This window comes from Xiphophorus hellerii, chromosome 20 (assembly GCF_003331165.1).
Source record: "Xiphophorus hellerii strain 12219 chromosome 20, Xiphophorus_hellerii-4.1, whole genome shotgun sequence".
Taxonomy (NCBI): Eukaryota; Metazoa; Chordata; class Actinopteri; order Cyprinodontiformes; family Poeciliidae; genus Xiphophorus; species Xiphophorus hellerii.
The window spans coordinates 20,887,139-20,908,213 of record NC_045691.1 but is presented as its reverse complement, the minus strand read 5'-3'; the positions used below and the strand labels follow the sequence as shown (position 1 = coordinate 20,908,213).

The 21,075-nt window shown below is 39.5% G+C and overlaps 1 protein-coding gene across 1 annotated transcript; it reads right to left on the bottom strand.

The window, feature by feature from the left end:
• Positions 1-645: 645 nt before the first annotated feature.
• kdm5ba (lysine demethylase 5Ba) lies at positions 646-19,501 on the bottom strand. The gene is made up of 27 exons (XM_032550236.1): positions 19,204-19,501; positions 15,171-15,248; positions 14,841-14,963; positions 14,514-14,684; positions 13,731-13,856; positions 13,086-13,179; positions 12,892-12,998; positions 12,640-12,798; positions 12,418-12,537; positions 10,396-10,554; positions 9,956-10,137; positions 9,220-9,382; positions 8,975-9,094; positions 8,524-8,718; positions 8,162-8,343; positions 7,793-7,917; positions 7,546-7,696; positions 6,470-6,590; positions 5,942-6,297; positions 4,993-5,131; positions 4,732-4,911; positions 4,485-4,643; positions 3,176-3,595; positions 2,463-2,550; positions 2,186-2,364; positions 1,809-2,069; positions 646-1,725 (listed from the first exon to the last, which is right to left on the bottom strand). Exons 1-27 carry the CDS (start codon positions 19,354-19,356, stop codon positions 1,588-1,590), a joined length of 4,449 nt encoding a protein of 1,482 aa, XP_032406127.1. The 5' UTR covers positions 19,357-19,501; the 3' UTR covers positions 646-1,587.
• Between the last annotated feature and the right edge of the window lie 1,574 nt (positions 19,502-21,075).

Below are 21,075 nucleotides of genomic sequence, written 5' to 3'. Positions count from 1 at the left end.
TTATCATGTGTAGTAATATACTGTGTGTAACCATAAAAAACTTTATAGAAAATTTGTAAACACTTTCTTAAAAATAATCTTTTAAATAAAGTAAAACATATTTTCCTGATCACAAAACAGCCAAAAGTGCCACTATATTTCCTAAACATGTTATGGGTGTTAAAATTGGGACATACTTTAAAAGTTAAATAAAATAAAAATTGTAAAAGTATAATAAAAAAAACCTGGATTTTTAATTCTGAATTTATTTCTAAAGCTTATGCAATGAATTCCCCTTCTCAGCAGTACTGTACATCACGGATGCTTTGTTCAACACTGATTGGTTTGCAGTTCAGCTGTTGTGAAAATTAACCCGTATAATTTTAAGGTCAAGTTAGTTTCAATTGTTTCATGAAGGCTAGAAATCACTCAAGAAAATATTAATCACTGAAACCTTGAAGAAATAAAATTTTTAATCAATCAGCTACAGAATAGTGGATTATATATTTAATACATGGTCCTTCATAGTTAGCTTTCTAATTAGTTTGTGCTTTCAAGCAGCAACCTGATGTTTCCTGAATACATGTTTTCTGTTTCTGCCACACAGCAAAACGGATCAGAGTAAAAAGTCGTTTTACATGTTTAGAGAGAAACAAAGAGCCCACATGGGAACAAACATTTTATTTAATAATGCAAACTGCAACATATGAATTATATTATTTATCCAAAGGAGCAAGAAAAAGGTCATATACCCGTGGCGAATAAATCACACAGTCTGTGTTAAATCTAAGTCCAACACAATATTTTCAACCTCAACCATAAAGGGAAAACTCACCCAAAGAAAACTAAATGTACATTCCTTTAATGTCGGGCCGTTCGTTCTCACTTTGTGAACATCATCGAGTCTTTGCCAGGACTTTCATCTTCCCCCTGCAGACGGCGCAAAAAGGAAACCCAACTTCATGTCTAAGCCAGTGAATTATTAAGGGATACGGGCAAACGATCAGGTGCAAACATCTGCACTGGTAGGAGATAAAGAGCCATTTCTGTTGAGAGGTGCACAAATATCTACTGTACTAAGTGACGTTTTAGGATCTGTGAGGTGAATTTTTCAGGGTTTTTGCATCAGGAAGGCATCTTATCAAAGTTTTTCTACACACAAATATAGCTCAGGTGAAAACTGAACCTGAATCTGTCCAGCTATTGCTCAGATAAATAATATTTACTCTACAAGGAAAAAATAAGCTTCACATTGTTCAGATGTAGGTCAAAGAAAAACAGTTATGAAATGTCAAAGTGACATTTTTTGGTTGGAAAAAAAAGAAGAAATCCCTGCGCCGTTGGTTTTTCTGAAACCACATCCGCGTCCAGTCTTGGAAAGTTTCGTAAAGGATTAGTTGATTAGCCGAAAAACCAGCCGAGTGACAAAAACAGTGACAGAAGTCTTTAGTAACTCTGGGGGGGGGGAGGGAATAGCACCATGTTCACTGAGGGCAAGCCAGAAGGTAAAAAGGAGAAGCCACAGCAGACACAGAGTTCACATGTGCGCTTCGGTGCTGCGGCTGGTGTAAAAACGACTGCTCGTCCTTCAACATCACGGTTTGGTCTTCACTCGCCTCGGTCGTAATCAGGCTGTGTGCAGCTTATGCAAATATAGTCCTCTTTCTCAGCACGCTCAGCAGACAGGCCCACACAAACCTGGTGGAACCACTGATTACAGTTACCGTCACACTGGACCCAGTTCACCTGAAATGACAATAATACCAGGATGAATTTGACTAAAACGATGAAAGTGAAAGAATGAGGTGAATTCGATGATTAAAACCGACCTCGTCGCCTTCAGGCTCTCTGCACCACGGTGCAGCACACAGCGAGAAGTCCTCCTCTGAATCAGAAAGAGCCGGATCTGACGAGGTGTGTGAGGGGGAACTTGTCCTCTTCGACTCGTCGCTCCTTTCTTTGCTCTTCTTCGGCTTCTTCTTGCGAGACTTTTTGGCCTTCTCGCTATGCTGAGAGTCTGAACTATCCTTCCGCCGTTTAGTCCTTTTGCTTTGTCCGTTCACTTCCTTCTTCAAACTGGAGCCTCCGTTCTACAAACATTTAAAAAACGCTTTAAAAACCTATTTGAGCTTGGCTTTTCACTGCATCATGAACATGATTCTTTGTTTTGAGAGTGACCTAAGTGAACCCAGAGGTCGATTTGTACCTTGTTGTGTCGGGGGCTCCCCTCGTCGGACTGCTCTGCCCCGTTCCTACTGGGGGAGTTGTGCGAGGACGGTGGGGCCAGTTTGTACAGCAGATATCTGTACAGCTGTTCGGTCTCAGGCAGGGTGACCTGCAGCAGGAAACCCTCCACCATCAGCTCCTCCAGCTCAGGACCAAGTGCTGCAACAAATGCATTACCGTTACCATTAAAAAGAAACTAAAAATAATAATACTAATAACAAAAAAACACTCTTCAGAGAACAGCTAACAACACAAACCTTGGAGTGGAATAGAGAGATGCTTTGTGTGAAATGAACCATTTATTTCCTGAGTCAAATATGAAGATGTTTTAGGTCCGAGTCTCCCCTGAAACATAATTTATTTGCAGAGTTAGACAAGCAGATCTCCTGACCGGCTTCAACAGAAATTCACCGTCTTGAACTTTTCATCTTTTGATCATTTTTAATGAATTTATCGGGTTTTGATTAATAACTTTAATAGAATCCAAGAAAAAAAAAAAGACAACATGGTTTTCAAAACTCGTTATAAAGATCTGAAAAGTTTGGTGTGTCTGTTCAGTCATTCCGGATTCATTCCAGAATGTTTCTACTATTTCTGCAGTGACATTTCCACCCCATTCTTCTCCTGTGTACATAAATCTAGTCTTGGCATAGATTCTCAGTTGGATTTAGATCTAGACTTTGACTGGGCCAGTTGAACATGCTTTGGACTAAACCATTACACCTGTATGTATGTTAAACTCTCTGGGCTCTTGCAGCCTCAGATGGGCTTTCGTTCACTATCAATTTGTGTTTTGCTCTCTCCATCAACAAATGGATGTGCTACACATTTTATTTTTTAAATTAAGCACTGCTTTGTGCGGCTGTGTCATTAAAATCCCAATAAAATCCAATAAAGTTTGTGGGTTTAACATGTGAGAGATAAAAAACGTTCAAGAGGTTTGGATACTTTTGTAAGACGTTTAACTCACCGTGGTTGCCACTCTCTCTAGCAGCCCGTCGGTGCAGGCCTGCTGGACTTTGTGCTGCCACCTCACTGTCCTTTCGATGAGGAAGCGGAGCGCGTCTCCCTCTGGCAGACGAACCCGGATCCTCTGCAGCGAGGCCAGCAGAGGCAGAACCTTGTCCAGAGGAGGCTTCCTCGACCGCTGGCACAGCGGGCAGAGCCAGGCCTGGCCGTACTCCAGCTCTGCTGCCGTGGTGACGCAGTCGCGGTGAAAAATGTCTCGGCACAGCTCGCACTGAACCATGGCGCCTGAAGGGGCCTTTTGGCAAACGCAGACAGTAAGTGCAGAGGAGTTTTCAGCAGGCAGAAGTTTGGACTCGTTGGAAGCTCTGAGCGCCAGCAGCAGCTCCATCTCCCTCTGCCGCACGTCAGCCAGAGCGCTCATCTGCGGCGAGAAGATCAGATCAGGAGAAATTAAAACAAACTCTGCCAACGAGCAGCAGGCTGGAGTTATTACAGGTCAAAATTAACTTCAGCCACATTTCCTTCTGTGACTGAAATTATTTTATTATTTATTTTTACATTACAATTATATTCTTTTTAATCTACATTTGAGTCACTGTTTCATTGCAATCAGTTGTGTTTCCAATGAACAAAATTTTTATTTTGGTAAGTGTGTATTCAAGCACTTATAGCTTGAATGTTAGCGGTGAATAAAGTTAATAAAATCTAACGACAATTTTATTAAATCAATTATTCTGCAATAATTAATTGCAGAATACAATATTAGAAATGCATTAAATGACTAATAATTCAGTTTGGTTTTTAAATAAGAGACATTTTATTGGCTAAAATGCAATAGCATGTCATTCCTTTAGTGCACAATTTAGCATTTGCAGCAAAAGATTCATGTACAGATAAAAAATACTTCCAACATCAACATGTGAAAAGCTCTGCCTTTTCTACTTATCAATACAGTGTAGGACTGATATGTTAATTATTATTTTAATAACTAATTAATAATTGGAAAGCAAAAGTTGCTTAATAGGATTTTTTTTAACAGCGATAACTATGCTGTTCGAGGAGTTCTAGGTAGAACACATTTACAGACAAAGAGGTTTTTGTTCTAACTTTTCAATGCAAAATGTATATTTTTTGTACAGTTTTGTCTTAATTACCAGCGAAATTAAGACAAGTGTGTTGCTCTTTCAGCAAATGGCATTTTTTTGAGTCTGTATGCGGCAGTTAATGCTTAGTCGGTCACAAAATTAGCTGATTATCAATAATTGACTAATCGCTTCAGCCATGGCTGAAAGCTTGTTTGTTGTACTCACAGCAGACGGAGAGTCTTTGCTCTCAGACAGAGCTCTCTCCACATCACACACCGACTCCAGTTTTAGGGAAGCTTTTTTATTGAGCTGCAGAGCTTCTTTTACTTTTTTAGATCTGCACTTCTGATGCCCAGAACCGACGTCACATCTTGGGCAGAGGACCTGGAAACACAATAAAAGACGTCTTCATTACTTTTAACTACAAGTGGGAAGCAGGTTTGCACAGAATCGCACTCCAAAATCTCTTAACCTCGAGGAGCGACAGGGGGGAGTTTTTCAGTAGGAATGTTTTCGCGGCGCTCTCCTTCCAGCTCTGCACGTCGCTGATCAGAGCCTCCAGTCGGCCCAGCAGGTCGAGCCTCACCGGGATGCCGTCCGCTCTGAGAACCAGCTCAGAGAGGCTGTCCAGCACGGGGATTCGTCCCCCCATCTTAAAACAAGAAAAACATTTTTATTTAAAAAAAAAACAAAAACTCACCCATTTGAGATCTATGGTAAAATAGTGTTTTACCTGGAGCATTTCTGCTTCGTTGAGCCACTTCTTGGCTTTAGTAACAACGTCCTTCAGCTGCAGACAGTTGGGCAGATAAGCAGGGATGTTCTCCACTTCCTGTAAAGCGGCATCAAGCATCTCAATGCTGGGATACGGCCTACGAAGAGAAAGGAGACAGTCGTTGGCTGAGAGTTATTATGTTGCATTCCCTTGTGATTCTGTGCTACATTAATACAAGATGAGGCGTTTGTGTCTCATAAATCCGTTTATTTAAAACAGCTGGAGACCTTAAAGTTGGAGGTGTAGAGAAGCTAATTGAAACTAAATTAAAAACAACAAAGTACAGGGTTTGTACACTTTTACCACAGTAAAATTCAAGATCTCTTCAAGCATTTTCAAAGTAAGTTGTACAGCTTTTTCAGCAACATACTTTGGAAAGAAAAAACTGTACAAGTCAACTAAAAAAAAGATAGTTTCAATTCACAATTATATGATATTTATTACAGTGATGAATGGCTTGTGATAATATTTTAGAGCAGGGAAAAGGTCAACTAATATAATGAAATGTTATGTTTTGAAAAGTTTCTCACACACACACACCCTATACATCTGACTGATATGAGAACAAAACACACAAACAAAAAAAATAAATCCCCCATTTTAAAGATTGAGTCATGAGGTACAATAAATATTCATTACATTAAACAAATTGGTTAGTGTCAAGGTAAATGACCGTCCAGCTCAAACAAGATGCTTTAGCACAATACAAATAATAAATTGACTTTCTGTAAAGACTCCATTTTCCTAAAGGTTTATTACAACTTTATTGCAAAGCTGTGCAGATAGAATATTAAGCCCTTCCAAGGACTTTATAGTGAAATCGAGCACTTTCAAAACCTTGAATATTACCCAAGTGAAATTCAAGCGTTGAAGGATTTCAAGCACCCTGACAATGAAATGTTCCTACCTGGTGTCCATGAGGCCGAGCACACGCTCTTCCCACTGCTCCGACACGGTCAGCAGTTCCTGCAGGCGAGCCATGGCTCTCTCCACAGAGCTGTGGGGGGCCAGGCCCACTCCCTGGTCTATCAGCCTCCTCATGGTGTCCAGACACAGGCTGTCGGGCCGGCTGCTGGCTTGCTGGACCGCCTCCAGCCAGCGCGCCTGCTCCAGCCGCTCCCTCAGCAGCGGCAGCTGCGGCAGCTCCACGTCCAGGCCCAGACTCACGTCCAGCAGCTCCTGCAGCTCCTGAGGGCTGGGCGCCTCGTCAGACAGCAGACGGTTGCTGCGCTGCTGGAAGTCATCCACCCGGGTCAGCAGGTCCTGGAGGTCACAACAAGAGTTAAGTTATTTCACATAATCTTTGATTTTGTAGTGCAATGAAATATATAAGCCTCTTTGTATCTGTAAGAGCAAAGAAGAATGCATTTGGGGGGAAAAAAAAGAGTTGGTACTAACATACAAATTTTCTATGAATATTGATTAAAACGTTTACTTTTAGTAAAGGAGCCTGTCGAATGTTGCACGGCAGGTTGTCCAACTGTTGGACGAAGGACCTCAGCTCTTCCACAGTCAACTCGTTCTGGTTTTGGGACTTTCCTCCTCCAGAACGATACCTGATAGACACACAATGAAAAACATTCAACAAAACGGTAAAGAAAATGAGCTACGTGTTATGGATCTGTGGCAGAAAGATTAGGTTGTTATTCTAAACCAGCTTTGCTCTTTTAAAAGGCCAGAACAGAACCAATGCTGGTTTAATTCTTAAATATCTCAACAGGTTGGCAAAAACAGCTTATTAAAATCAACTGTGGCAAATATTCGGGTTTTAAAAAGTCACGGTTCAGTATGTTTTCAATGCATTTCAATCAAGAAAAATTAACAAAAAGAAAAAGAAAAAATATATAAAGAAATATAAAAATATTTCTTTAACTCTGGTTAGGTGGAAACAACAAATATGTAATTTCAGAAAATAATAAGGTTTTATTTTCTAAAACACAAAAAAAGCAGTAAAAAGCACATAATTGAATGGAGATTTGATTGGATTTGTATAAGCAGGTAGTGCCAATGCCTGGATAGACAGATTATGCAAATTTTGAAATAAGATTGTGACCTTTTGTGAAAAACAAACAAAACCCCCCCCCCCCCACAACTTTGGTGTTGTTTTGATACTTTGATAACCCAGCTGTACCTGAATGCAGCACACACAGCTGATGGGAAAACCCCTCTCATCACTAGGATTCCTCCAACTTGTGTTTTATAGAAAGTAAGGACTTTAACCTAATTGGCTGCAACAGGCAGCCATCTGGATGTGAGCCCATTTTTCTCCAGTACCACTGATGTTTACATCTCCTTCTGTTCTGGATATTTCCGGTATGAATATTTGCACTCCTACACCTCTACTACCAACACATAATTTATAACAAATAACCCCCCACTCCCCCACTTTAGTGAAATAAACCTGATTCCTACCTAGTTTGATTGACTACAAAACAGAATATTTGCTACCTTATGGTTCAACAGGAATGCAGCTGGATCGGTCCAGCCGCACCTCAAGCTTATTTTTAGTACCTCGTCTGCCTCTTCCCGTTGAGAAGCTGCTGTGCCATCACAGCAACTTTATCAGCTTCGGAGGTGACGGTGCGCAGCTGATCCAGGAGGCAAATTTTAGGGAAAGCCTTGGTTTCAGCTTGCTCCACTAAGCTGTGAAGTTCCTCCAAACCTGAGCAGAAAGCAGAACAGTGTTTCAGGAAACATGAAGAACAAAACCAACGGTTTAAACGTCTCAGAGTAACGTTTGATGAAGATTATGTGGCACCTTTTTTCTTGGCTCCTTTGTTGTCCACAATGTCTTCAACAGCAGAAAGCCACTCTTTGTAGGACTGCGACCGCAGCTTCACCGACTCCATCAGCGGATATAATTCGTCGAGGGTAAACTTAAAACTGTTGGAAAAGATGACACAAGCTGTAATTATTTTGACGTAACAAACGTCTCCAGAGCCATTATCTAATAAAATTCTGTAAATGTTGGAGTACATTTTAAAAGAACTCATTTACTTTTACCCAAGACTCCTGAATGAATAAAATGTATATTTCTTTTAAGTTTTTATGTAAATCAAAATAAACGACGTGGCAGTAAAATTCACAGGTGACTTTTCTTCAGTTGCTTTGGTTACTGGAGACTCACTGGAGTGTGAGGTTACTATTGGGACAGGAGCAGAGGTATTGGGCGTGGTACAAACAAGCCATCTTGTCAGGACTGCAGGAGCAAACAATGCCAGACAAGTAGCAGGTGGTCCGACACTTGCAGCACTGCCGCCCCTCATCTGGGAGCAGCTCGTAATCAACTTGTCGAGACTGCACCACACCCTGGAGACAAACATCCAGACATCACAGCCACAGAGGAGAAAATTAAGCCAAACGCAGCATCTGTGCACACAATGCAGGTCTCCTACTTGTATATCTACAAGTTGGTTTGAACATCACCTTCAAATTAAGTTTTGTTCATCCTTCCATCTTTGATGTAAATGAACTAAAATGGCTTCTCACCATTTTGCCGATCTTTTCTCGTAGCTCCCTCTCCTCCTGGATCATGGCGGTCATGTCCTCCAGCAGTGCTGATGCCAGCTCCACATCCATCGTGTCTGCTTTGAAGGCCATGTTGCAAACCATCTCGTCGTGGGAGAAGACGCAGTACCTGCTCAGCTGACGGTAATGGTCCACGCAGTTACGGCCAATGGGCATCTGCCAGAAAACCCGAAAGCGAATTCAGGTGAAAGAATAAAAACCAGCATCAGTCCATGAGACTTTTTTGTATATCCCTAATGCGTTTTGACAAAAAAACAATAAAAAATCTGGTCATGCTAGATGTCTCCAAAAGAACAAAAATCACATTTATGTTAAATTAAAAAAACTATTCCTTAAGAAGTGGTTCAAAGGGATTAGACAAGTCGACTCATATGTAGATATAATCTTTTGCTGTACAAGCAGGACTCCTCACCCAGTCCATGGTGCAGAAGTTGACAGCTTCAGCAAAGTTGAAGCCCTGATTGAATCCGCTGTGATAAGCTCTGGGAAAAGTGATCACGAACTCGCCTGCACACTGGTTGGTGCGGTAGATCTACACATAGCCAGAAAAATATATATTTATTCCATGCCACATTGTGAATTAAACTTTTTTTATTACGATTAATAATTCATGCGTATTTTGAGTTCTTTAATGGGCGTAGAAGCTGAGCAGATTACCGGGATGCCGTTGTTCATCAGCGTGTTGGGATTCATGATGGTCACGAGCTGATGGAGCAGGTCAGGCTGAGATTCAAACAGCTCTGGAGCCAGTTTCTTCATGACGGACTCGAGGTGCTCTGCAGCATAACCTGGAGCTCCATACCACGTCTTTGGCTCACCCCTGCACATAAGGCAAACAACTTCATTAGGAAGACGAAGACTTTCATTGCATGTAAAATTATTAAGCAGATAATTTTACATGAATTAACGTGATGTTGAAACATTTTATGAAAATGGAACATGCACAGAAAAACTGGCTACTTTCCAGCTAGGCTGCCAGGTCAGAAAAGAAATAAAGGAATCTGTTTTCAGTTTGGATGAGGTGTTGAAAAATGAAGCCGGAGAAAGTAAAAAGGTTGCAAAACAATAACTAAAATATTAAAAGATATTACAGATTTTATTTGGTAAAAAACCTAACATTGTAGCAGAAAGGCTGAATGTGGTACACCAAAGTTGCATCCTTTAAAGGGTTTTTGAATCTAGGGAGATACATTTTGAATGTTGTAAATTACAGTTCTCTAAAAGAGATTGTAATCTGTTAAAATCTGCATCAGCAGGTCAAAGCTAAAAAAACTAAGGTGAGCCATAAATACATGTAGATGCTTCTAACCCTGCAAAGTCAGGCACAAAACAAAAGCTGTTCCCAGTGTAGGGTGAAAGCAATGTTATAACAAGGCAGCAGAGGGTTGTTTACCAGTGAAGGTAGTTTATGGAGTAGCTCCAGTGATCCTCGATGTGCCAGCAGAAAGAAGAGAAGCACATCCCCACATACAGCCAGGGAACCTTCATCCCACAGATGTCGGCTGTAATGTGAGTCAGCACCGAGGCGTCCAGCACTGGCATGTTGTTCAGGTTCCAGCCGCTGGTCAGGTAATGCTGTGGGTCAGACACAGGTCTCAGCACCCCGCCTCCACCAACAGATCGAGCCAAGAAAATAACTCCTCCCTAACCCACATCAATATCACACAGCTTGCACTTATTTGTTTTTCTTTACAGCTATCAAGAAGTTATCAACCGTTTTGTTTTTGTAGAAATTACATTTCCAATCAAAAATGGCTCAATGTGAATGTTTACTAATGAGAAAGGAAAACAACACCTTGTTCCAAGTGTACTATCCTGAGAGACAAACAATACCTCGTCCTCCGGAGAGACTTCAAAATGGCTGTTTCTCACAGGAAAACCACTCCCAAACTCCTTCGAGGCGATGTCTGCTCCGTACTCCACAGTGACATCTTCCTCAATAGTGCTGACAAGTCGCCAAAACTCCTTCTCCACCAGCTCAGTAGGAACCATCTGAAAATGAAGACACTCATTGCATTATTGCTGCATACCTGCTGAATCAAAACAACTGAATCAGATGGATAAAAAGACGAATTAGTCCATTATGTCATTTCTTTTGTTGTCTGCCCTCTTTTAGGCATGAACCAGACTCTTCACCACTAATCTGTGTATAACAGGTATAAGCCCCCAATCACACACAACAAACTATTTTAAGGCATGTCATCAGTGCCTTTGTTTAGATTTACTAAGATCATTAGTAAGAGAAATGCTAAAATTGGTTCCTGTGAGATGGGAAAGAATGTATTTGTCCAACAACTTGTTTGAAATTGGACAGAACATTTTCATGTAGCACACATGAAATCTTTGTATTTTTAATCGTACCATTTTACCAAATTATATATTTTTGCTCCCCCCCATTTTCTGAATTGTAAGTTTTATAAGTAAACACATTCTGATCACTTACAAGTTTCTATTAAAGGTTAATGTAACAAATTAAGAAGTTTAATAGAAAATCGCATCAAAAGTGTGCATACATTGTTTTGAAGAAAAAAATAGCACTCGTTTTGATGCGACAGAAGAGTTGCATTCAGTTGCTCCTTAAACCAAATGATGGGAACTTGAACAAAACCACAATTTTCCCTCCCTGCTTCACTCTGTGAGATTGAGAACAGGCAGAAGAGGAAAACCATCGAGGTGCCATGCATATTTAATATGCAAAGACAACATGAGTTGTTAACTCCATCCAGTAAGGAATCATTTTTGTCAAATTAAACACTTTCTATAAACTGCCTTAAAACTCCTGCTGTAACTGGAATGAGCTACATGGCTTACAGCATCAGTGATCAGCTTGACTCTTCAGGATGCTGACTCAGTCCTTTTCTTTGAAAACGACATAATTTGTGTCCCACATAATGAGTTTCTGTAGAAGAACATTCTCTACAGGGAGTTTTAGAGTGCTGCTGTTCTGTTCTAATACTTCACCGAAGCACATGATGCTTTATTATTTATTCATTATCATTGAATCAGCACAAATGGCTTAATAAATACCATCAGCAGTCAAGTGTGCAACATGTTTTTTTTAGCTAATCTGAATCACCATGCATGAACAAGACCAAGAGAAAGACTTGCTCTCCTGGTTCATAAACTAAATCCTTTGTGTTGAATACCAATCTCTCTCATGCTCCTCCTGTCTGTTGAGTGTCTGCTCAGCACGTCACATCAAACAGACAGTAAGCAGCTGCAGATCACGTGATGTGATGTTCACTGTAATCAGTGTAAAGGGTGAAATCATTTGGACTGTCAGGGAAATCCCAGAGTCGTTAAAACCAATTCAGAAATTAGGCAATATTCTGCTTTTGCATTGGTAGAATTACTGGTAGAATTTGTAATCTTATCCATGTCGCTGACATTATAGGGCCCAATATATTTATTATAACAACCTTGGTGCACTTAATTGTTTATTCAGTTTATGAAAAAAACAACAACATTATGAACTGTGATGTAAAGTATTTTAAAACCAGAGAAGTCGCTTATAACCAGAGCCCCTGCTGCAGTTTTTAGACGAGGTCCGATTAATTTCGGAGATTTATCCATCAACGTGTTCATTTACAAAGTTGCCCTTTACAGCTGAACCACAACTGAAACCATTGAGAACCTTTTCAGGCCCATACTAAAACCAGTTTAACTGATCTAACGTTTTGTGGTTATAATTACCTGTCCACTTCACCAATTCCTCCTTAAAAATCTAAACAATTCCCATCCACATAATTACTGGAAATTAAGCCACTAAAACAGCAATATTAGGGACAGGAGTAACACAAAGTTCAGGATCCTTTAGAAGATAAACTGCAAGTACACGTGGTGATGTAATCTTACATGAACTGGCATGTTAAAGTAATCAGACTTGAACGAGTCAGCCATGTCCCCAAAAGCTTGGAGGGTGTAGCTCCTGCTGGCTTGCTCAAACCCAAATGCTACAGGAGGTTTACCACATTCCTGCAAAACATACAGAAACACAACAACAGATGCTCAAAGTAATCAGGCCTCCCGGGACTTTGGTTGTAGAATCCCAGTTGGGAGCAGACATCAGCAGCTCACCTGAGCCAGGCACTTGGGGCACCTCCAGTCACCTTTAGGGACATCGTGAAGGGGCGGGATAAGACAAAAGATGTGATAGCTGTCGTCGCAACCATCACACAACAATAAGCGGTCCTCTGCACTCCCACTACCACATATCAGGCACATGTATTGGTCCACCTATGACGAGACAAACGACGACGGACTTGTAACTTCTAGCAGTAAAAACTAGACCAAACAGTTCTGCCTCAGTTGAAAGCATAAACCATTTACTTTATTTTGTGGAGGTTTGTTTATTTTATTTAAATCAGTTTCTTCGTGTTCTTTTGGGTCCATGTGATCAGTTGGCTCCTGTTTTATTTCAGTGACTGCCATTCTCACTGAAAGACAAGGATGGATATCCAACAGACACTTTAGGAATCTCTAAAAACAGAACCAAACATTTCATTTTTATTTATTACTCCTACCAGGTTCTGGTTTGCCAACATAGGTTCCCATTCTCCTCCTCAGATTGGGGCGATTCTCACAAATTTCACCAGGTTCTTTTTTGAAAGAGAGTCGCTGCAGTCATAAAAGAAGAAACGGACAGAAACAGAGTGAGTTTGACCAGCAAGACACAAACAAAACCACTGAAACCACAACTACTTTTTAAACTGGGTCACCAGCTTGTTTGTGGTGTAGGTATTTCATGCTGTGGTCAAAAGAAGCTACAATTTGAATTAAATGGATACAGGTAAAATTACATAAAGTATTTAAACATTTCTAATTTCATCTTCAGGGCTTTGGATTATTCATATGACAACATTAGAAAATAATTTTCCCCTGATTAATCCTCCAAGACCCTCAGTCAAATACAGATGGACCTCGGCAGCGTATCACATATGTTTTTATAGCCTCCACTGCAGGACACCATCAGTTAGACAGATCCGAAGGCTGGTTGGAAAAATCCAAGATGATCGCTGTGAGTGAGCCAATAAAAATCTTCATTTACAAATATGTTGGGTGCTTATACTTTCATCTAAGCACTATTGGCGTCAATCGGCAATAGTGAAACTAATTTATACTTTTAAGTCGCAGGAGAACTGACAAGAGAACAAATCCGACAGACTTACTTCAGATCGCATTCGTTTAGCCCTGCGAGCGATGCTGCAGGTCTCCTGGGGCTGCACAGACTGGCGCTGTGGCAGGTCATGTGGCGTGTACTCCTTGTCTTTAGTGTCGTTGGTCAAGGTGGCCTTCTAAAGGACCAATAGGACAATTTGATGTGAAAATATAATGTAACAATACCTTAATGGTCACCTGTATTAAAATATACCAAAGTTTTAAAAAGTAATGGCTTCAAAACAGGTAAAGTTTTCTTTGTAGTGCATAAATTGAGCAGAACATTTCCCTGCTGTATGAAGTATAAGGAAGCAGCATGTTTGATAAACAGACTGCAGGCTAGTTATAAGAAATGATAGCCTGGACAATTAAAAACATAAAATCAGCTTGTTACATTTGTGTTGCTCCATAAAGACAAGAATAGAAAAAAAGTGATAATCTGTCAAACACACACCTAAAAAAAAGAAAAAGAGTATGAATCAAAAATAATAAATCTTGCAAAATAAGAATATTTTGATTTTTATAATGTTTTGCATCTTTTTCAGCAGCTTTTCAGTTCTAAATAAAAGCAAACCAGAACAAATCAAAGAGTCATCTATCAAAGATTATTACATTTACTTTACAAAAAGAAAAAAAAACAGTTTAGTAGTCCACTTTGACTTCATAACATCACAGCATGGAGCTTAAAAGTGAGTTGTAAGGGCTTATAGAGTAGTCTAATAAACTTGTACACAGCTGTAAGCAATAATACTGATGACTGGTGCAGTGAATAGAAAACAGGTGATGGGACGTACAGGCAGATTGGATCCAATCTGGAAAAGGTTATATGGGTAGAGGATCCGCTCATAGTGCGCCCGCAGATGAGAGCCGATGGCCTTGCCAGGAGCAAATCCCAACTTGACTGATATCTTAGTCCAGCGGCGCTCTCTGCAAACCGCATCGAAGCCTCCCTCTTCATTTACCAACTTAAACAAAAAGCAAGTGAAATTTTGGAAAAAGAAGTGTTATTATGCAACGGCAATTGTTAAACATTTGAACAAAAGTGTAAAAATTAGAACTCAAATAATTCTGCAGTGTCTTCTGTGTACATTCGCACTTACATTTGTCATCATCTAACTCACCTTATTGAGTTGGTACAGATCTAAAATCTTTCTTTCGACATGAGGAATTTTCAGAGTGCATCCTTGGAGCTCCCAGAATTTTGCAATTTGATCCAGGAAGTTGAGTTTGACTCTAGTCTGAGCCTAGAGGAAAAACAAATAAATCACTGAATAAAGCCGTGCATACCAAAACAAAAACAGGCCATCTTAGAGAAACTAAGATGGCCTCACGCTTACTTTCGCACTGGGCAAGACAAGAATGAACACAGTTTTGAATAAATCCAAAAAAAAAGATGGTTTTAGCTCAACTTTTATACATGTTCAGTAGTTAAATGCAACAAATAAAAATACCTCCAACTCATTAAGTCTTTGTATTCGTGGCATAAACTTTAGTCTGTCAACATCACAAGCAAAAGGTGGCTGCCATTCCTGCAGGAAGGAAAAAAAATAAAGGTTGGTTTTTGTGGATACAGAGAAATTGTTGCCAGAACATACCAGGTGCAGGAGAAAGAAGAAAAAAAAGTTTGCGTTTAGGAAACTGTGCCCAAAGAATCGCAATCCTGCCTGTCACTTTAGTTAATCTGTGCCGAAGGTTTTACGATAAGACATTATTTCGTTTGAGAAATTGCAATGGACCATTGTTTGGGTCCTGTGACTGGAATGTTGAACAAATTCTCAGTCCAGCTCTCAACACATCCCCAAAAAACCCAAAACAAACCCAAACATTTGAAACAGCACAAAAAAAAAACAACCCATCTCCAGCCAAAACTGGAATCCCTATAATCTAACTTTTAATAAAATAACATCCTCTGACCTCTCAGGTGACAAAATTTAATAAATATACAAACAAATGACAACATTTCCTTGTTTTGTTATTATTGTTGGAATAACATTATCAGGGAACACAAATGTATAATGTCTGGTGACGTTCCAGTATAATGGCATTTATGTTTTGAAATATTAAAAGCAGAATGTTGACTTTTACAGTCAATTTCTAATTAATTATTTTTTATTATCAACTCCCCACCTCCACAACAAACAAAAGTGAAACTCAACACATGCTACACATCACCAATACTGTTGCCAATCAGTGTGAACAGATTCACTGAATCTGGAAAACAAAGTGCAAAAATGTGGATGCAGTTTTCAAAAGCTGGAGGTTAACAACCTCTTTTTATTGCCCTTCTGCTGCTTTTGGACTCAGCATTAACCAACTAGATATACAATACGTTCATGCGATACATTTTAATAGCTAAATAAGCAGCAGAAATGCTAATTAAAATAACTGCTTTACTAAAATGACTGATTACTTTGCATGTCAAATGAATTCCTGTAAGCCAAGACAGATAAGAGCCACAGGGAGGCAGATGTTGAAGAATATTGGTCGCTGCTACCAGTCTAAACATTGTGATTCTTATTAAACTCTTAAACAGCATTTTGCACACACACACCAAACATTTCCCACAAGCCTCGAGAACAGATTTGTGGTGCAACAATCAGCAAATGAATTTCAGCTGTGCGTTGTTAAAAGTGTGATGGGACACTTCTTTGTACGACTGAGAGGATTTGCAAATGAGTGTAAAACGACTGGTGAAACTTTGTCCTGGAGTGTGAAGGAAAACTGGGCCTCTCTCACTAAGAGTATGATTATAGTAAACAGTGAAATATTTCAGGTGTTGCTGAAAGGACTGTATCAGCATGAATAAAACTAACAAAAAAGGATGAAATGTCTGGATTTCAGACAAAGGTAGCTATTGAAGGCGTACCATGGGGCTCTTCAGTAACCTTTAACCCAGTTTAAATATAATCTTAGACAAACTAAAAGGAAGCTGCTTTTTCTTTCACATGTGGATGATTTAAAGTTGAAGTTCTGCTACTGTAGTATGTCAACACATAGTGATAAAAGCTAAAAAACGTATTGTTTTTGTTCAAGAAACCAGTTATTTTATGTACAAATTTCTTTGTCAATAATAAAGCGAGGTTTGGAAAGTTATTCTTTGCACTTAACGGATGTAGTCTGACCACTCCTACTCCTGTTTTGCCTATATCCGTTGAAATCCAGGAATTGTTTCTGTCTAGGGTTAGTGACTAACAAAAGCACACGGAAGTTGAGACCCAAACAGTTGAACTTGTTTCAAACACTGCATTTTTAGAAACAGTTTCTAAAAATGCTCTCATTTTCAGTTTTTAAGAGTCATTTTTAAGAACTCTCGTTGTGATATTGTTCTTCCAAGATGAGACTAGGATAACTCCTCGTTCCTAAAAAATCTTCCATTTAAAATAAATAAACAGAAACTAAATAAATGAAAACACTGTTTACTACAAGTCTACAAAATAGCACTAAAGCAGTCTTAAAAACCTCTCTAACCTGCACAGAACCCTGGAGGAAATTCTTACCATATACTCTGCACCCAGAAATCTCTGATCAGAAACAGGTTGTGGTGAAATGTTTACTTCCGCTTCAAAAACTTTTTTTTGAAGAGAGGAAAAAAAAAAAGAAAAACGGAAATAAAATGGAGCAAAGAGGTTGCCTCAGGAAAGCTCTAAACACAGACTACTATATATAGAGGCGTGTACATCTGTCAAACAGAAACAAAACGACTTTATTAAAGGCTCAAACAACTAGATACCTGGAAGATACATCCAAGAGTTAAACATACACTTCTACGGAAATTGTAGATTAGTTACTAGTTTATTTGCAACATGATCACCAAGTTCTTATATGTTTACTTTAAATAGACACTGTACTGTGACAGATCTAAGTGCACATGTGCAAATAAAAACTAAATTAAAAATTGCATTAGTTAATCTTAATTCACTTCTTCTGCTGACTAGCTAGCCATCTAGCTAGATGATCAAGTAAACATATGATCACCAAGTTCTTATATGTTTACTTTAAATAGACACTGTACTGTGACAGATCTAAGTGCACATGTGCAAATAAAAACCAAATTAAAAAATTGCATTAGTTAATCTTAATTCACTTCTTCTGCTGACTAGCTAGCCATCAGCAGTCAATCTTTGTTCAAACCCTCTCTCAGTAGCCTTTGTTTACATGAGCTGGGCTTTTTTTTTTCTACCATTGGATGAGCAAACACTGAAAAGCAGTCACCCCACCCACTGGGTTTTGATAACAATTCAGTTCCTTGTACCCCTGGCTGTCTGGTTAGACCGTGCAAAGTGGGCCTTTTTACTGCTTCCAAATTTCTGCAGGACACCACTGCCACTGTTATGTGAAAATACACAGGCCCCACAAAACCCCTTTCATCCAGGCCATAATAATGACAAAGGGGAATACAAGCCAGAGACACACAGCAGTCATGCAGAGATAATTTGTTTGGGCAGAATCTGCATTTTATCTAATGCAAGTTAATGTTTGGGCACACCCTTCAAGAAGGTCTCTGCAATTTGTTATATCTAAAAAAAAATTTTTTTAAAAAGGGTCCAATTGAGATTAATTTGTTTTGCATATTATTTTAATATATGTATAAATTATTATTTTTTTATTGGAAATGTTTGTCAGCTGTGAAATGCCAGTGGTGTGGAATATGGTATAAAACCCACCCATTTATCCCGAGCTCTAAAAATAGTCAGTTTGCGAGCATTTTTTTAAAAAAAAAATAGGTCAAGTCTTTGTGCCCTAAACATTTAACATCATCGGTCATCGCACATCGGGTGAAGAGATGCCACACAAAAAGGCAGCAAAGAAACAAAAAGTGTCCATTAAGTGTCCAGTTTGAGAGACTCTTCACTCCATAAACAGTTGGCCACCGAGCACGTACGTTAATGTCAGACAACTGCAGCTTTAAACAGGCCCAACTCGCGCCTCATGCTGGCTAAATCTGTCAGATCCAGCCCACTCAACTTCAGTTTTACATTGAAATACGTTAATAGTCAAATAAATAGTTCAAAATTTTGACACTTTTTTTTTTTGCCCTTCCCTTTTTTTCTCTCTTTTTTCTGGGGGGGGAAAAGAAGCCCGACTCCAGGAAGCACATTTGATTCTGCGCAAATGTAAACAATTTCCATTATATTTGCGTACTGGCAAACTTCAACGTTTCTATTATTGTTTTCAAATATGTCGCATTTTTCCACAGAGCGCATCATTAAATGCAGGTCTAAATGTTTCGGAGGGGTTAATTTGGATGGTGACACAGATTTCCTCCCGTCTGAAAAAGCTGCTGACCGTTGGTGCCAGCAACTCCGGCTCGGGCTAGCTTACAACGGAGCCGCAATCCGCCATGTTGAAAGCCGTCTAAAAACACAACTTTGTCTGCTAAAATTACCCACAACAGCCGCGACCACGGCAGCACGCAAAAAAATAAAATAAAATAAAATAAAATCGGACAATTCAGAATAAATGAAAGAGAAGAAAGATAATCACCGGTGGTGGTCGGATTTTGCAGATGCCAGTTTTCTCCGCAATTGGTCGTATTTTGTTGATGTACGCAAAAGGGTCGGCGAATTCCTCCCAGCTGGGCTCAAAAACAGGGCACTCCGGGGGAGGAATAAACTCGTTCAGCTGCGGTTGAGTCATTGTTGCATCTTTGATAAGACTCCAGATGAAAAATGTGTGGGGAAACGGCTTACTTTCACCGGTTGTATTCGCTTTGAATTTCTGTCTTTCAATTCATGTCCACTCTCTACTCATTGAACTAGAAGACGTATTATCCAGTTGGACACGAGCTGGTGAGCAGTGCGCTTCCGCTGCGAGAGGTAGACACCCCCAGAGTACGGACGTATCTCACGAAAGAGCATACATCACGGCTTTTTATCGGCTAAACAGACTGTTTGTGCGTTTATCTTTTATTTTAATTGACTATTTTTGTAGTTTATTTTCAATGCAACCAGTTTATATCACAGAAAGATAAATGGCTGAGTAACCACGCAGAGATAACCCCAATCTGACTTGAAACCGTTAAAAACGAGAACAGTAGGGGAAACTGTTTTGACTACTAAGATAACGAGGTTTAATTCCTTATCGGTTCCGTGTTCATGTCAAAAAATTATGGGCGTGTTTGATTCGTTCATTTGTCTGGCACGGCGGTGCACAGCATTCAGTAGCTTCACAAATAAACCGACGAGATGAGCTGACTGCTCCATAGGCCGCCCGGTGGCGCTGAATGAATAGACTTATCAGACTGTTCTCTGTGTTCGCTATTCGAACACACCTACCAGATCACTCCGCGCTGACCGGGACTATGTTTTTAAATGGTCCGAAGAAGCCCATTCATTGGCAGGGAGCAGTCATATGTCCAGGGACCAATTGTTTATATTTTTATAGTAAACATTTGTTCCCAAAGATGCCAACAACTACTAAAAATAAATCGAAATACTGTAATTTTTTAGATTTGGACTAACTCTGTTAGATTTAGTGCACCGAGATTTATCAGATGTATGGCACGTTTATATTTATATCACATAAACACAAGAGTATACCGCTCTGATGTAATGTAGGAATGTAAAGAAAATGTGTGCTATACACTAAAATTACTTCTTTCAGATTAGAGGAGCATAAAAACTGAATGCTGCTTTTTCATGTTTGGTTCTGGGGATGCATCGACTTGAACCAGAAGACCTGAGTGGTGTGGAAGTTTGACTAGACAAAAGATCTTTAATGTATTTTGGTGCTAAGCCATTGAGTGATTTATAAACAAACAATAGCATTTTCAAATCTATTCTCTGAGTCATTTTAAGAACCTTAGAACTGGCCTGATGTGCTGTTGCAAGTCACCACTTTTCTGTCTTTTGGCCTCATTTAAAATGCGACTTTTTACCTCCATAAACTTGAAAAGAGAAAGACTAACTACATTTTTGAATAGATCTTCAGAAACTTGATCTGCTAAGGCTGCTGCTAAAAACAGTCCAGAGTCGCTTTTGCTTCACACTTTCAGAAAAGGCTCATTTGAATGTCCCTGTTCTCCGTTTCACTTGAACTTCCTGGTCGTGGATTTTTGAAAGTAGCTATAATTTGCAGGTGGCCTTGGCTGTCATAGCAAAAACCAATGGAGCATGTGTAAATGTGTAGAGCTCCTTTTCACAAAAAGTGTTTTAAAACATGTTTTCTGCCATTATTTTAAAAAAACAACAACAATGGATTCATATTTTCCTATTATTTCCTGTTATGTACTGTTATAACATTTTCACAGTTGTTTTAATTTAACTTTGATTCTCTTACATTTAAAATTTCTCTGTCATCCATCTTTGCATTATCAGTTTTCGTCTCTCAGTCGTACGCTGCAAGTGTCTTTGCCAT

What these genes read in the sequence shown, in the direction of transcription:
- kdm5ba (XM_032550236.1), bottom strand. Translation starts at nt 19,356, where the DNA reads ATGACTCAACCGCAGCTGAACGAGTTTATTCCTCCCCCGGAGTGCCCT. An exon ending in AAAGACTTAATGAGTTGGAG is followed by an intron (nt 14,964 to 15,170) that starts GTATTTTTATTT and finishes TTTTTCCTCTAG; the next exon opens with GCTCAGACTAGAGTCAAACT. An exon ending in GACAGGCTCCTTTACTAAAA is followed by an intron (nt 6,298 to 6,469) that starts GTAAACGTTTTA and finishes TGTGACCTCCAG; the next exon opens with GACCTGCTGACCCGGGTGGA.